General features: G+C 35.3%; 1 protein-coding gene across 1 annotated transcript in view; it reads left to right on the top strand.

Annotated features, from left to right (window-relative positions):
- Positions 1–18,611, top strand: part of KCNH7 (potassium voltage-gated channel subfamily H member 7) — a 470,024-nt gene that overhangs the window by 438,000 nt on the left and 13,413 nt on the right. The window contains exons 12-13 of the mRNA XM_037745216.1: positions 9,253–9,529; positions 14,227–14,395. Coding sequence (XP_037601144.1) covers positions 9,253–9,529; positions 14,227–14,395 — 446 coding nt within the window. The remainder of the gene's footprint in view (positions 1–9,252; positions 9,530–14,226; positions 14,396–18,611) is intronic.

Genomic DNA, 18,611 nt, shown 5'->3' with positions numbered 1-18,611 from the left:
AGAGACGGGGTTTCACTGTGTTGACCAGGATGGTCTCGATCTCTTGACCTCGTGATCCACCCGCCTCGGCCTCCCAAAGTGCTGGGATTACAGGCGTGAGCCACCGCTCCCGTCCTAGGCCCATTTTTCTTCTCATTCTATATCATACTCTTTCCCTGGGTGATCCCATTTATGTCCATCATTTAATTATGTCCTCACATAGGACATGTGCACATTTACATATTAATCCCAGACCACCTGAGCTTCAGTCCCACATATCCAACTGCCCATAAAATCATCTACCTGAAGTCTCAAAGGCAGCTCAAAGTCAACACTTCCTAAACTGAGCTCATGGTGCACCATGGAAACCTGTCTCCTCTTCAATTCTCATGCCTGTGCAAATGATGTCTCTATTCAACCAATTGTACAAGCCAGATATCTCAGAGCCAAACTTCTCAAAACCTCTCCAGTAACTCTGTCAATAAGGCTTATTATTACTACCTTCAATAAATCTCCATTTAGTCTTCAAACTAGGTCTCCTTTTGTTTCACTTCTCTCCATCTCCTTAGCCACAGCTTTGCGCCAAGCTACCATAATCTGCCACCTGGAATACTGAAGCAGCCTTCCAACTTGCCTTTCCACATGCAACTTGCCCCTGTCTCTTCTATTCCACGCTGGACTTCTGGTGATTTTTTTTTCTAAATGCAGTTATTTTTATGTCACTCACATATTCAAAGCCCTCCAAGGACATCCAATGCCCTAAATACTTAATAGGGTGGGTCTTAACTTACCTCTTCAGTCTTATCTCATAATATCCTTCCCTTAACTACTCTCATCACTCCTCTCCTTTCCCCATCAGTTCATCTCTTCAGCAACATTTACTCCAATTGTACTTCTGGGTTTATTTGCATCATTATTTAATCAATGTTGTCCACCTCTAGATCATAAGTTCTGTGGAAGTGGAAACTATTTGGCCCCCTTTAGTTTTAGTGCTTGCTGCACAGCAGACACTCAACAAATATCTGTGGAAAGAATAAATGAAATAGAATTTGAGCATCTTCCTTTTTATTCTTTTCCCTTTTTTTGCCTTCTTATGCCAAGTTCTTTTTTTTCACATCTTTTCTCCTCTATGAATCCTCTTTCTAGAAGAGATCATCTACTAGCTTTAGCTTGCTCTACATTTCAATGGAAACAAACTGCCCACTCCTCCATTACATCGTTTCTGTGGTTTTGCTTATACTATTCCTTTCATTAGAATTTGCTTCCCTGTTCTTAAACACACACACATGCACACACATACATGCACAATATCATACCATACCAGTTTTCAAGGGAAGGAGGGCACATTGTCTATGGCCAACTTCCTACTCCCAGTTCACCAGATGAATCGGAAGATCAAGCACGTGTGATTGTATACACATGTACAATCAGTTTTCAACTGGTATGGTATGATATTGTGTATATATGTGTGTACATTTTTTATCAATATCTCCAATGATATATTTAATGTGAATTGTTTCTTGATCTCCTCACATGCAAAGCTTCTCTTTCTTTTATGAATTCTCAAAGCACTTACTTCTTATAATATTTAGTCAAAATATGCTCTGTACAATGGCTGGTATATTTTTTTTCCTTTTCCTTTGCTAAACTGTAGATTACTTTAGAAAGAATGTTTGAAAAATATTTGTTGAATTGGACTAATTATTGATTCCCCTGGCTGATTGCAGAACAATAGACTATTCGTAGATAGTTGATCATTTTGTTCTGCAATGTCTTTAATTATTTTCTTGGTGACTTTGTCTAAAATCAGATCCATTACTATTAAGCTGTTCTTCCACAGACTTAATCTAAATTCCTTATCCTGAAGTTCATCTCTTATCTTTATCTCACTGGAAATGAAAAACAGGTTAACAATGTTGTCAATATAATAATGTCCTCCACATAGTTGAAGATTTGTTAAATCTCCTTTCAATCTTGTTTGTTTTCCTCATTCTTAAGCTAAATAATCTAATGTTTTTACCTCCTGAAAAGGCCCTGAGAGCAATGTCACAATTTGTACTCTGCTCATGCCACTAGACATTTCTGCTGGTTTTGAATACTGCCCCTTTAATTGGAGGCTTACTCTATGAGATCAATTTTATATAAAGTATAGATGCTAAGGGATTTTCTGCCTACAGCTCTTTAAGTTTCCTGGTTGTCCCAGTAAGTTACCATGAGTTGGTCAATGAGAAAACACAACCCCAGTTAGCCAGAGCCCAAGAGGCTATTCCAAAGTCTTTAGGAATCCAGGGTGCTATGGGAAATTATAAAATTTGCTGAAATCAATTTAGTCCCTGTCATCCAAATCTAATGCTCTTAAGGTAGGCATTCATTACATACTTCTTGATGTAGCATCAACATATGGGAGAAAAATACACATAATATAAAGACCAGAGAGCTTTCAGGGAATCATTGATGCTAAACGATTTGTGGATACAGAAGCTGAAATCTTCCCTTGAAATGCATTCATTTATGTAGTATTAGTTTATTGTTCATATGAAAAGAAACCTTGAAGGCAGACATTCAAGAGTGTTGATGACTGTATCAGCTGTGGCATCAAGAACCAGAGGGAAGACCGTGTTGTTGGTCACTGGCAGCAGACAAAGTTTGATTCCTGCATTGCCACTCTCTACCTACTGAGTGGAACAATGGAAATCTTCAGGCTTCAATCCACACCTGCCTCCTGCCACTCCACTTCCAATCATGCCTGCCATAAGGTGCTAAAGAGCTCACATTGAATAAGATACAATTTTTAAATGAAATATCTAGAACCTCTGGCAAGCTGAAAAACAAATTATACACTCATATTGAATACATAATGAATTTGTCGATGAGGGTGGCTTGTTCTCATGAGTTGTATATTTTTTGTCTAAGGAAAAATCCCACTTCCCTACAGGAGAGATTTGTAAATGCAGGTAGAAACTTGAGAGCACCTTGTATTTTTAAAGGTTTCTTCAAGTAGGTATCTTTTCTTCCTAAAATTCTGGCATAGAGGTGCCCAGGACCTCCCCAATATGACAATGTTCATTGTAGAAAGAAGTGCTACAGTTCCTGAGATGGAAGTACATTACAGAAGTGAAGAACAAAAATGATGCTTCATTGATCTGCTCAGTGGCCATGAGCATTGTTAAGATAACTGGGCAGAAGAGAAATAAATGAGAAAAATGCTGAAAAGTCACCTCTATTTACTTGGTCTTAAAAGTTGGACTGTGCCTACTCCAGTGTGAGCCAACTCCAATAGGTCATAAGAGTAATAATTCTTCTAAAATTCTATGTTGTGTGTATTGCATAATTTACAGGATTTATTTGTAAAATAGCATGTATAATGGCACAGGATATCTAAATATACATATGTATATAATATTTTATCTATTATAAAATATATAAATGTGTGTGTGTGTATATATATGTATGTGTATATACATATACATACATATATATATGTATACAAAGAAAACTACTCATTTCCCTATCCATGTAATCTTATTAGAATTAGCTCTTCAATATATATGTGTATATATATATATATATATATGTATATATATATATATACACACACACATTTATATATTTTATAATAGATTATATATATATATATGTGTGTGTGTGTGTGTGTGTGTGTGTATAATGTGCCATTATACACTACACACAAACACTTATGTATGTTTACTTATAGGGCTTATATGACCAAATATTTGCAGTGTGCTGTTCAACCCTTTCTGTTGACAGAAAATACAGTATCAAAGTGGCTACTAATGGCTAATTAGGGTGCCTGTGACCTTTTGGCAGAGAATAATCCAGTGAGGGCAGCAGTGTAACCAGGCACAAACAATCACATGTTTACTTGGAGTCCATTATCATTGAGTATCCACTGTGTGCTAAGTGCCCTGCGTCTTTTCATGTTTATTTCTACTTTAATTTTCAAAAGTTTGTCTCAACTTTTTAGAGAAAATTCCTCATTGGTTAACAAGGAGACAAATGGAAATTCCTTCTGAATTGTAATTAGTATCTGCATACTTACCCTCTTTAATTTTCATTACATTTTCTAGTTACTTTAGCAGAAAACAATTGTTTCTACAGAATTCTGCAGAAATTATTTGTACTATTTTGTAACAAGTAGTAAGTAGAAAAAAGGAGAACCTTGAAGGAACCTAAAAAGGAAACTTTTGACTCTATTAGTTTTATTCCTTGGAAACTCCTCAAACATTGTGAAAATTAGTTCTCACTGATGTTATGCATTTTAAGAGAAATCCTATTGCTATATTTTTTAACTAAAGCATTGAGGTCACATCTCCCAAACCAACAGATTTGGCATTGATTCCTTTGCCTCCCATTCCTCATCAGAACTCTGCAGAAGTATCTGAGCCCATTCTTCTTAATATCCCCTCTCTGCATCTTTTCCTACTTCTTTTTACAAGAGCATAAAGAACAATGTTCAAGAATAAAGTTGGCAAGTAGCCTCAATTAAATAGGACTTGAAAAAATTATTGAGTCAGAAAGAAAATAATTTTTCTTAGCAAAAGGGACATTGGCCTGTGAAGTTAAAGAATACTGAGTTTGTCCTTCCTAACCTGGAAATATTCTTACGCTCTTGATTTCCAAAAGCTAGGAAACAATTCTCGGAGCTCCAAAGACCCTCTTACTTTTGCTAATATATTTTCACAATATACTCCATTGTAAAGAACAAACTGCTAAGCATGAAAAACAAAACAAAACAAAAAAAGTGACGAGTAAAAAATTGAAACAGTGTTAAAGATCTGCCTGTAACAACTGAAGACTTGTAAATCAGTGTGAAAGATTGGACGAAATGAGTCTGCATGCAAGAACACAAACAAGAACGCTTTTCAAGAGATACACACATCCCAAGAGTAGGGAAGAAAACTACTCATTTCCCTATCCATGTAATCTTATTAGAATTAGCTCTTCAATATTTATTCAACAGGAAAAATCCAATGTTCCAGAAAATAGACTGAAAGTGTCTTGAACGCATTACATTTTGCATTTCAAAGGATACCAATAAATGCTATCACTTTGCAATACTGATTTAGTGATTTTCCATTGCCATCCAAAAGCCAGTAAGTTTTAAAAGTGATTCTCCAAAATAAAATAACTCCTATGAAAATTATTGAAGGGGTAAATATATTCACTAATAAACTTGTTTTTATAAAATAGGAATAATTCTAGTTTTATTAAATTATTTAAATATATCGGTATTATACTTCGGTATGTCTTTGAAATATCTTCCTCAATAACAAATAATGCATAGCTTTTTGTTATCCATTTTAGTGATTTATAAAAGTATCTTTTGATTTTTTTCAAGCTTTATTGAGGTATAATTGATATGTAAAAGTACATATTTATGGTATACAAAGTGATGTCTTCATATTTGTATACATTATGAAATGATTATCACACTCAAGCTAATTTAACACATTCATCACTCAGATAGTTAACAGTGTGTGTGTGTGTGTGTGTGTGTGTGTGTGTGTGTGTGTGTGTTTATGTCAGGAAAACATTTAATATCTAATCTCTTAGCAACTTTCAAGTTTATAATACATTTATTATAGTTACCATACTGTAGAATAGAGTGCCAAAATTTATCTATTATGTATATCTGAAACTTTTTACCTTTAAACCAATGTTTCCCCAAATGCATCTTTTATTTTAATTTTTAAAATTCTTAATTTTTGTATTTGTATAAAACATATGCATCTAGTCCTCTTTCAACATCCTTTAGAGCTATGGGGAGCCTAACATATGTGATCTTAAATTAAAAAATATATCTTAAACTGCAATTTTCCAATGTAATAATTTTTCAAGGCATCTGGCTGGGAATTTCTCAACTTATTTCTAAATTGTCACCAGTGGGAAATCTAAAACTCAAATGCTGAGAGAGCACCTTAAATGCTTCTCTTTGATCAAAGTTTGTCTCCCTTTTGGGTCTGACACATAAAAATGGTAATTAATCTGAAAGGAAGACTCCATAAAAGGTGGAGTGAGCACAAATGTTTATTCCAGGTTTTTGAAAGGAAGGATTTTATATTATCATTCTTAAGATAAATGGGTCAGCCATTCCATTAAGACACTTACTCTATGCTCTTGAAACCATTCTAAACCCAGAGAGACACTCATCAGATAAGTCACAAATGCTTTAGAATTGTGTTCTGTGGAAAAAGAGGAGGAGATGAACTGTTTGCTTATAAAAATAAGGGAGAAAAAAAGGTTTATTGTCTTGTGAATCAAAAGCAAGTTTGAGGTTTAATTATGCAGGCAAGAATTTTTCTTTGTATAAAATGATGGTAACAGGAGAGATTATGCAATCAGATAACTGCCCTTAAAATATTATTTCTACATAGAATATAAATAGAATTAAGAAAAAAATAGTACCTGATGCTATTGAATGTCTATCAAATAATTCAGTTTAACTAGAAAAAGGCAAAAATAGTGCAGTCCATCAAAATTTAGAAGGACCTGGAGGCTAATTATAATGCATTTCAGCTGCCCAATTTCATGTACATATTACATCAGTCAATTTTCCAGCCAAAGCCTGAACAGTTTCCATTTTTAATCCACAAATAGATTGTCATTTCAACTTTCATTTTATGTGGCAGAAAATGAAGCTTTAATTTATCTAGTATGTAATGGGAAAAAATGCTTTTTCAGTGGGGTTGTATCAAATAAATTGTTCATATGGCTTGGGTGATAGTCCAGCAGCAGTGAATACAGAAATAGTAGGGCTTGGGTTTTTGTTTTTTTTTTTTCTCCTTACCAATGGGGAAAATTCAAGGATATCAAATTTTTACTTCTTCTTTTACCTGATTCTGCTTTTACCTGAAATTTTGCTAAAGAATTCTGTCCTATGTATGCAAAGTAATTTTCTCCATTATACTATAAAACTAAATGATAGTAATTCCTCATTCACCACATTTTGTAAATACATGTTCAAGATGAAATCACCAAGTTATAATTCAACTTAACAGTAATGTTAACTGGTGAATCTGGTTCATACACATCCAAAATCAAGCCATAAATTAGCAAACTAAGACTGGAGCCCAAAATGGTAGGTAGAACAGAACATTCTACCTTGTGTAAGGATTCCCCAAGACCTCTCAAGCCAAAGAGACAAAATGGTTTATTAACTTGTGAGGTACATTCATTACCAATATCCATGTTAGCACTATCCAGGTTTCTATTGGAAGCATATGAATTAATGATTAATTCAGCTTACATTGATGCTGCTGGAAAACATTCCACAAAAGTGTAAAAATGAAAACATTTTTTAGAAAATAGTAGGCATGAGCCGATTCAAATATTTTTGGTTCCCAAGTCAGGGACTACAAAAAGGTTTACTTAGGAGGAGCAAACTGGTGCAATTCACAAATCAGATATGAGGAAAATTTAGAAAGATGAAACTTTCTTTTTTTTTTTTTTCACATTTACTAGCCCAAAGTTTATAACTATTTTTTTTTAATTTTTACTTATTTATTTATTCTGAGACAGAGTATTGCCCTGTCACCAAAGCTGGAGTGCAGTGGTGGGATCTCAGCTCACTGCTATCTCCACCTCCTGGGTTCAAGAAATTCTCTGCCTCAGCCTCCCTAGTAGCTAGCATTACAAGTGCCTGGCTAATGTTTGTATTTTTAATAGAGATGCGGTTTCACCATGTTGGCCAGGCTGGTCTTGAACTTCTGACCTTGTGATCCACCCACCTCAGCCTCCCAAAGTGCTGGAATTACAGGTGTGAACCACCGCACCCAGCTTTTTTAAGGAATAAAATATGTTCAAAAAGTAGAGAATGTTTATCAAATTTTTAGAGGGCTTTAGAGAAGGGGAGAAGTTAAAAACTAAGTTGGGACGAAGATGGCAAAATAAAAGTTTAAAGGTTTAAGGGGGTCTGTGCCAATGACACTGAAGAGAAGAGGTTTTTTGTAAGAATACTTGATCCGATTATTTACAACCAATTAAATTAGTGATTGAGTGAGGATATACAAGTAACAGTAAGTAATCAATGATGCCTGTAACATTGGAGTTTGGAAAGGTCTGTGGCTTTCTCAGCAATGATGAAATCACTGAACAAGCATGAAATCTTAAATAAAATAAGCAATCTGCTTTTGCTATATTTAACTTTAATTGATAGAACATAAACACCTCAATAACAATTACACATAAAGCTGATTTTTAAATTTTATCTCCTTTTACCTTGGGCTGCTTTCAGGCTTTTCATATTTTAAATTATGATTTAAAAAAATAAAGGGACAAAATCTTTGTTGAAGTTCTATGCCATATGGGAATTTTTAAAGACAGCTGGAAGTTTCTCTGGCGTGGCCTTCCATCGGTTCATTTGGCCTTCTGTAAATAACCAAATAAGCACACTCAGGCGCAGAGTGGATGGGGACACTGTCTTCACCATTTCTCCAGAAAATAATATACCTTCTGGAGTTTTGTTGGTTAGTTATTAACAGAAACCAGATGGAGAATTATACTGTCTCCCCAGGACACTAATAGAAACAAGTTCCTGGATTTGTCTCTTTGAGTTTTTCCTGCTGAAATATGTTCTAACACAATCTTCAGGACTGAAACTATCCTGACATTTCAGTATAAAACAGCCAATATGTACTACCAGCTTTAATGTAATTAGGTAAAACCTACCTTAATTACTGTATTTAAGCTTTATATTCTTTGCATTATGCTGCACAACCAAACTTCCTAGAATGCCAAGGCCATTACATGCATCCGACTAAGGTTGAACTTCAGCCTGCCAGCCTTTAACTACAAGGAGGCTTCCAATTTTGACCTTTGCAATGAATGAGCAGCTGAAACAGGTGATAGGACAGGTAGGTTAAAAAGAAACAAATAACAAGTTGCATAGTGGTGATATTTTAAAATTGGGACACATTTTCCCTTTTGTTTTTCATTTCCCTAAAGGAAGAGTGAGCCAGATTCTCAGAATACAAATAACTGTTGAGCACATTAAACAAGTCTGTAAGTTATCCTACAGTTTTCCTCTGAGACATAAACATTATTACTATTGAAAATATTCTTTTAATTTTGAAATGAATAATTTATTTCACTAAGATAATCTAATAACCCTTGAATTTAAAAAAATTAAGTATCCAAGTAGCTACATTTTCAATAGGAGAAAGCTATATATAAACTATATGTATATAGTTTATATATAGCTAGGTAGTGTAATATGCATACAGTCTCACATTTAATTATCTGCTATAAAATAACTTTTCTTTGATATATTTTGGCGAAGAAAACAGTACAAATGATCCTGAAGACTCTGCAGATACCATAAGACATTATCAGAGTTCCAAGAGACACTTTGAAGAAAAAAAAAGCAGATCGTCATCTTTCATCTCCTCCATTGATGATGAACAAAAGCCGCTCTTCTCAGGAATAGTAGATTCTTCTCCAGGAATAGGGAAAGCATCTGGGCTCGATTTTGAAGAAAGAGTGCCCACCTCAGGAAGAATGCACATAGATAAAAGAAGTCACTCTTGCAAAGGTAATCCAGAGTTAGACATCAGGTGATCTTTCTTCAGTGCTAATCACAAATGGTGACTTTTTACAAATTAAGAACTGTACTGACACATTAATCTAATTGTTTTCATCTTCATGAAATATTCCTGAAGCATTCAGATTTCAGATCATCTACCAAGTGTTTGCACTATTCTAAAACAAGTGGTAATTATGCCCAAAAACTTATAGCGTGAGAGGTTTTTGTGACCAACCAGACTCAATATAATGTCAGGTAGAAAACTGTGGGAAAGTCTGTTGTAGTGATTTCAATGGGGAGAGAGGATCAATGAGTATTTTCAGACAGCTAACCAATTGGTCCTTTATATGTATCTTTTGTACCCATTTCTCACCCCCAACCTTATAATATTATAATATGAAAGGCCAATGCAATCACACTGTAATACATGCCAACTAAAATTTAATTTTACAGAAAATATGAGAAAGATTGGGAAAAAATTCCTTGAAATAAAGTATGGTCTTGAATCCAACTCTGGTTTAGCATCCCTATCAAAAGGAATATCCAAATGAATAGATTTTGTTGTAAGAAATGTGCATGAGTTGAGTAATAATGCTTGATTAGTAGCTGCAGATTTAATGATAAAAATGAGAAATTCTGAAAAATTTAAAGAACTATTACATGGAAGAAAAACTATTTTAGCATACCAGAGGCTAGATCTACAGATCTAGCTAGTAAGTGGTACCAGTAACAGGTGTGGGTCAGACTGCTTGGGTTCCAGGCGCAGCTCTGATACTTGCTCCCTTTACGTCTTTGGGTAAATTATTTGATCAAACCCACCAAGACTCAGTTTGTGCATCATTAAAAGAGGAATAATATTATTTAACTAACTAGGCTGTGGTTATTAAGATAACATGTAAATTACTTTTCTGAAATAAAGTCCCCAACTGTTAGTATTTTCTCATAGGCTTTACTTTTCAAGTTTTAATAATTTAATATATCCCTGGATGTATAGAAATATAAAGATTAAGAAGGCATAACAAAGCATCAAAAGAATATTAAGAAAATGAAGGGAAAATAGGAAGCTCTAGGCCTGGTAGGATAGCAAAATTAGTCCATTAATGCAGAGTAAGTAAATATTACTTATCCTCATGATTCCAGAATATCATATTCAGCTACAAAGATTTTATTGAATCTAGGATGTTTAGGCTTTATATTTTTCAAGAGTTGTTTTCTCTATCATGTCACATCCACTTTTTCATGACCCCACATTGAAGTAAGCTAAGAATATATGCAAGTGTTCTCTGGACAATCTAAAATCTTGATGAAGTGAATGAAAATAGTACCTCATTTATCACAATGGAAGAATGGAATATTAAATGTGATTACCAAATGTCCTATTTTAAGTATTTATGAAAACGGATTCTGGGAAGTGCTAAAAATAGAAACAGGTTGTATCCTGGAAGTCAGAAGTTCTGAAGAACTTGCTGAACCATCTCTACCATCTCCAAAGGTCAGCATAATGTGAACCTAATAAAAGTGCTTGTTGTTTTCCTCTTGAGTTTTAGAGTCTCAAGTGGCAGATTATTAAAGATATAATTTGGGGATTTTCTGACTGTATAATGACTCTCTCTGACAATGAATTCTCAGGCCCTTCTAATACTTTTCTTTGCCACCTCTTCCAATTATCTTTAATGAGCTTTTCCATATATACAAAAATAGTATTCTAACAAATTTAATACCTATATATTCTAATTTTTAAAAAATTACAGGGCAATCCCTATTCAAATAATAATTATCTTGAAAATGTATAGCCAAATATGCAGATCAATTAAATTGATGTCATATAACTTCAATCAGTGTGACACATGGTTAGCCTGGCTAATTAATATCATTAACCAATGGGGAATTCTAAAACTTCATTCACTGCAAATGTCAAATGATTTCAAAATCCCTAATTTTTTTAAGGAGACACATTGCATTAATAAATGAGGTGTGACTTGTCGCTGCTGCAGTTCAAACTACTAAACCCCCACAAATTTTAGTTTCACCATCAATAGGAAATTTCGCTCACTCACATTCCTGACATTTGTAATGCCCAATCCAACAGAGGGGTACATTTAGGCAAAACTAAAGTGAAAAGAGAACAAATTAAATGGACTCTGTTGCTACTTAGATTGAGGTCAAAATTTGACTCTAGGAAAATTGTCTACTCAGAGCAAAAGTGAAAGTTTACTTTCTGTTCATCCATTCTCAGAAATGTGTCTTGCAACTATAGCAACATTTTCCAAGGCAACCAAGTGCAGATTTTTTCTGAGCTATATTTAGATAGTGTCTACAAGGATGTTCATTTCATTAAGACCACTAACCAGGATTTCCCCCTTTGAACTCATTTTTTAAATTGCTGTTAAAACAAGCTAATTACGTATCTTCAGATTTTAATAAAAGAGTAAATTATAGCCATGGAATTAAATGTATACCCATAAGAGTGTACATTTCATTCATTTCTAATAAGGTCATTATTTTTCTTGATCCCTGAAGAAAAAATATAATCCTCCATAATGTATTGCATGTGATTCACCATTGTCATTTAAAAATCAATTTATTATATGTGATTTGGAAAGAAGAGAGCTGTTAAACATAGGCAGAAATTCTGTAAGCTTTCTTTGCACAAAACCTGTGAGGATAACATGTAACTTCAATCTTATTAGTTCTTGCTTTCTCGAAAGAAAGATTTCTGCATTAACTGGCTAGCAGCAGACAGAGACAAGCATCAGCATCACTAAACCATTTATATAGACATTCTGGAGGTTTATTTAACATTATTGGCCCAATCTTTAAAACCCAGTTTGGTAAGACATTATTGTTTTGCATTTTAAACAGGTTCAAATGTCTATAAATAATAAATACTACTTCTCAGTAAAAATCTGCAGATAAATGGCTTAAAACTCCAACAATATCTTATTTGGTTCACTTATATTTTGCCATGTTTGGTAAAATATCAAAAGAAATGGTAAACTGCCACTTTATATAATGAAACCAGGATCCCTACAGTAACAAAGATGTAGTCAGGAAGAGTCTTTCTGGAATTCAAAGCAAGCCTTCTGAGGTCTGTTAGCCATTTCTGCCCAAGAAGGAACTCTTATCCTATATTTTTCTAATGCTGACTTTGGATATGCTAATTCCTTTGTTAAGCCTCACCCTACTGAGGCAGAAATTATAGACACCTCATTTGAGAAATTTCTTTATATTCAATGATAAAAGATAGCGAATGAAAGGAAAACCATGAAGAAAGAATATAGACAAGTCTGTCTTCTACTTGGAGAAAAGGGGATGCATTTAAACTACCCCTGGAGAAACTGCAGGAAAGGAAGGAACTTTGAGAAGTCCAATGGTCTTGTTATCCTATTTCTAAAATCATAGCTAATCCTACCCAGTTCAGTTGCTTTCTGTCGAAATTTAAATAGCCAAGAATTCCATAACTTTACATAACTTTTCTCAGTGTTTAATCATAAATACTTGTCAAATTTTTTCAAGCCTATCAAACCAAAATCACTTTCTGTATTCAAATCTCTTTCCATGTGAAAATGAAGACCAGCTTTAGATAGTCTTTCCTTCCTACTAGCCCTCCCAGTGAAGGAAAATGTTTCTCCTTCATCTCCAAAGTCAACTCTCAGCTCCAGTAGTATTTTTCATAAGTTTTACTTTCCAACCTGTTTTTCATTCTTAGAGGTTAAGGGATCAGCAAAAGCATCCAAAATATATGACAAAAATGAGGGGGGAAGGACATATTTGCTCCCAAACATTGACAGCTTAAAAATAGAGATTGTAGGAGAAATAGGAAATTTAAAAATGTTTAGAAAATGAATATCTATGTGAAAGTGATCACAACCCTGTTAGGCTGAATTCTTCAAGTTCAGGGTCTATGGTCTCTTACATCTTTAATTCCTCTGTATTTATCAAGTGTCTGGCCCACAATAGACACTTAGAACATTTTAATAGTAGACCTGAACAAATAGTTTATTTTAAAGTAGAGTAACATAGCAATATTTAAAATAAAAGAACCACAAGAAAAATATACTAGAAAACAATGCAATTATAGTAAAGGGCAGCACAGAAGGGCTACAAGAAAGCATAAAAACATGAAACAGTAGCTGGGGACCCAGGGACTTTTTAGGCTCTTCCCATTTTTCATGGCTTAGGGCCCTTGGTTGTATTTGAGTTGGGTTGGCTGAAGGGAATCCCCCTGAAGATCAGCACTCCTCTAAGGCTCTTTTCTTGGGCCAACTCTAAGTCATAACTATGCAACTTATCCTGTGGAAAAGAGCCCTAAAAATCTTAAACCCTAGGTAATACAGTGCAAACAAATTATGCTGCTGCTTTCCAACTATGAAAGCACAGAATCATTGCTCTCTAATTAGTTTTGGTTTGGCTGTTCTTCTCTTTTCCTAGCACAAACAGAAAGAAAACAAAATCCTAATCAACACTCAGGACCTGCTAAATGTTTTTGTTCACATGGAAATTGATATGAGAGGTAGGGCCGGCAGAGTGAGCGTGGGACTCTGCTACCAATTGGTCGTGGCCCCTGGACACTTCACTGAACACTTTTGTTCTCTGTCTCTCAGGTTATACTCCAATCCTTTCCAGCTTGTCTTGTGGATATCTATGTGTTATTGACACAAAAGGGCACCTAAGAGGCTTGACATCCATCTTGCTATTTTCCACAGACATCACTGACATGAGAAGCTGGGAACGAGAAAATGCACATCCCCAGCCTGAAGACTCCAGTCCATCTGCACTTCAGCGAGCTGCCTGGGGTATCTCTGAAACAGAAAGTGACCTCACCTATGGGGAAGTGGAACAAAGATTAGATCTGCTTCAGGAACAACTTAACAGGTATAAGCAGTGACAGGGCAAAAGGAGAGCATAACCCAAGCTTTTACATGGGTACAGTTTTACTCCTTACAAATGGAAGATTCTTCTTGCCATAATCCCATAATTTCCTTATACATTTACTTCTTTAAAATAAGACTAGAAGTTGACAGAATTAACAATTTGTGTTGAAAGGAGCATTTATTTAGAACACTTGATACTTGTGGCAGCATAAATCCTATTTTTTTCTTTATTTGTCATCCAATTAGTATTTTACCAGCACTGGCTGCCTTAGAAAGCCCCCTCCTCCCCTCTCAAGATAATTCCTAATTAATTCATTACCTAACACCCTTCCTCTTTTAATCCTCCTTTTACACTTTTTTTGTATGTTCCTGGAAGCTTGGTTATGTGTTAGGGCATTTAAAAAATACTGACAAAGCGATTTAAACTTTCAATTATTCAGTCAGCTTGTCAAAAACTGTAATTGAATTGAAAATCCCACAGAGTTTCTTGTTTCCTTCACCTTTGGTCTAAACCACTTAACATGAGGAATAAATTTTAGTTTAGGGAGGAGGTAATCCCTTCCCCTAAGTCTGGGTGGTTTCTTTTAGTTCACCACCAGGCAAGATATTTCAGCAGTCCCAGACAAAAAACAGCACTGACTAAATTAAAATGCTGTAATCACAAGATTTATTAAATCAATTTAAAACACAAATGAGAGAAGAGGGAAACCACATGGGGCAATTAACACATTTCAAATATGCACAAGCATGGTAAAAGGACTGCACTACCAAAATTCGGACTTACACAATGTTCATGCATTTGCCATAGCGTAATGAAGTTACCAAGACCAGAGTTGAGGTTTGCAGGCCTTCAGACAAAAATGTCCTGTGCCAGTGGCACACACTTGCTCCATAACAAGGATACAAGCTATAGTATACCTGACCTCAGCTGTGGCTTTCCAGCTAGCCAGCTCAACAGCCATGTGTTTCATTAGCCCTTCACAGGTACAGCACACATGGAGCCAGAATGCGATGATACTGGTATGTATCATCAATGGGTGACCACGTTTTGGGATGACAGTTGTTTGCCTAGAGGTGACATGAGAATAATTTGCTTTTTCCATCTCTATGTATAAGCAACACTCTTGTTTGTTACATATTTCTATGTTTGATATGCCTGGCAGGTTACTAGCATGCTGTCTGTATTTAATATATCTTATGAATTCTGCCATATTTAATAAGCTGCTTGCTTACTCATCTGTACTTAACACATCTATGAGTTTTTCCTAGATCACATAAACTACTGATTTATTCACTATCTATGCTTAAAATTTTTTGTGCATTTTGTCCATGTTGTTTATTGTCATTGAACACACAAGTGAATGAATGAATGACAAAGGCAGCAGTGATTTATTTAGCACAGTGCTGTCACTATACTTGCAATTGGTGAGCATAGCAGAAGGTCTTAGTCTGCTACTTAATGACTTACAGGATGACAGGTTCAAATCATTTAAATTTTCCCCCATTGCCTACTTTGATTCATACCTACTTACAATGCTACTGTAAGGACTAAAATAATATAAATGGGAACTACCTATGCTATACAAAATGGAAGATATTGTACCTGCAGCTACGTAAAATTTGATTAACAAGGAACTTCACTTCTATTACTGCTGTTCATCTGAGTGTATTCTCCTACTCTACAGATAGCTTCTGGCTTGGACCTTTCATCAGAACTAAAATTGAGATTTTTAGGATCACCTGGTTGCTCTGTCATGGGTGCCAATCACTGCTGCTAGGATAAGTCAATGATTGCTTTAAGACATTTGTTTTCAATATGTCCTAGGTCTGAAAATATAAGCTTTTAAGGGCACATTTATCTATGATCCATTTGGTGTGCAATCATCCAATAGTAATAAAAATTGTTATTGCTATTTTATTACATTAATAAGTTATTACTATATAAAACTTTTCCACAAAGTGCAATTAAATCTCTTTTTGACATGTTCCCAACATCAGTATGTGTTTCCTGAGGATGTTTTGAATTGGTGCTGTGAAAGTTGTCAAAATCAAAACAGAGTCATTAATGTTAGAAAAACTCTGACAAAGAGAGCTGGGGAAGGCCAGGAAGAGAGGGTTGTGTGCCTGATAACAAAAGCTATCACAAAGACTCTATAAAAAACCAGAACCTTGCACAGAAGCCACTGCAACCTTACACAAAAAGTACTTCTGCAAGGACATCTGACCAGCAACTGCCTGTCCAGTCTCGGCCTGGTGTCACCCTTGTTATTGACCTTTGTAGCCAAGGATAATCACTTCAAAACAGTCATGCTGTCTTCCTCATTTTTTCTTTAAAAAATGTCTGTTTTTACCTCACAGAATGAGTGCATAGTTTACTATGACATGAATATTCCTACTGCATTGCATATTCCCATATAAACGTCTTTTCCTTTCAGAGTGCCTCTGTTCATTATTTAGGTTGACACTACCACCAATGCTACATCTCCTTTGACATTTGTTTCCAATTATCTCAATATTTTCACAGACTTTTTTTTTTTGCTTGTTTTGGATTTTAAAAATCCAAAATATTACATTTTTACCCTGCCGCCGTTTCTAACAAACTTTCACCTCCATTTGATTCTACAAGCTATATGTGTACAAAAAAGTTTGAAGGGAGCAGCTCAACTCAGACTTCTACTTTACAGAAAGTAAAGAGTTTTCTAGAATTGAGTCTACCATGTTTAGCTTTGGCATTTGTTTAAATGTAGAACTGTGAATTCCTACACCATTTGCTGCATTCAAATACATATATTAAGTACAAAATACAATAAAAACAAATAAAATGGTCTATCTTGAATGGTCCTTGCCACCACTTCTTTTCTGTTTCAATGACTGATCAACCTATAGATATGGTTAAAGGTTTACATAAGAAATGTTCTTCTATATTTATATATTATGCCTGCAGATATACCCATTTAGGTAAATCTTTAAGACTTGATCCTAGAGCAGTGCGTCTCAAATTTCAATGTGTATTTGAATCATTTGGAGATCTTATTAAAAAGCAGATTCCAAGTTAAAAGCTCTAGTTGGAAGAGATTCCACATTCTAACAAGCCCCCAGCAATGTCCAGTGTTGTTGATCTAAAAAGCACGCTTTGGTGCATGCGGTGGCTCACGCCTGTAATCCCAGGACTTTGGGAGGCTGAGGGAGGTGGATCACAAGGTCAAGAGTTCAAGATCAGCCTCACCAAGATGGTAGAACCCTATCTCTACTAAAAATACAAAAATTAGTCAGATGTGGTGGTGGGTGCTTGTAAACTACTCCGGAGGCTGAGGCAGAGAATTGCTTGAACCCAGGAGGTGGAAGTTGCAGTGAGCCAAGATTGCACCACTGCAATCCAGCCTGGGTGACAGGGTGAGACTCCGTCACACACACACACATACAAAAACACACATGCTTTGAGTAGGGAAGCCCTAGAAAATGTAAAAACTGTTAGTAATGACTCCTTCAATTACACACAGAGCAGTTTATCTGCATGCCTCTCGTATGACATTGAGCACTTGCTTTGCCTAATGTTGTGGTTATTTATGCGTTCCCTTCATTTGTCTTTCCTAAGTGGTTAGTTCCTGTTAGCAATGTGAAATCAGATTTCATATTTATTCATTATCATGTTCTTCCCTCACCTTTCTACCTAACATTGTGCCTGGTACATTGTGGGTCTCTGAATGAGTGAATGAAATGAAATTATTCACTTTACACAGCTTTAGAACGATGCTGACAGAAGAAAAAGTTCTAAAACTATGTTATTTTCTGTTTTAACTACCAATCTGAATTTATTTTAAATTCTCTGTAATTCCTAAAGCAGGCTATTTAGTCTCAATAGAAGGGTTCTCTTTTATTTTTCTTTTTTTTTCCGATAGGGTCTGTCTCTGTAGTCTGTCACCCAGACAAAATTGCAGTGTTGTGATCTCCCAGGTTCAAGCCATCCTCCCATCTCAGTTTCCTGAGTAGCTGAGACCACAGGTGCACACCACCACACTTTGCTAGTTTTTGTACTTTTTGTAGAGATAGGGTTTTGCCATGTTGCCCAGGCTGGTCTCAAACTCCTGAGGATGAGTGATCCACCTACCCTGGCATCTCAAAGTGCTGGGATTACAGGCATGAGCCATTGTGTCTGGCCCAAGAGTCCATTCTTATTAAGCCAACAGACCCTTGTCTTAGCTTAATAAACACAGAAA

Source organism: Cebus imitator, unplaced genomic scaffold, assembly GCF_001604975.1.
Source record: "Cebus imitator isolate Cc_AM_T3 unplaced genomic scaffold, Cebus_imitator-1.0 Scaffold10, whole genome shotgun sequence".
NCBI classification, from domain to species: Eukaryota; Metazoa; Chordata; class Mammalia; order Primates; family Cebidae; genus Cebus; species Cebus imitator.
The sequence above is the reverse complement of the archived record's forward strand: the minus strand, read 5'-3'. Positions and strand labels throughout refer to the sequence as shown.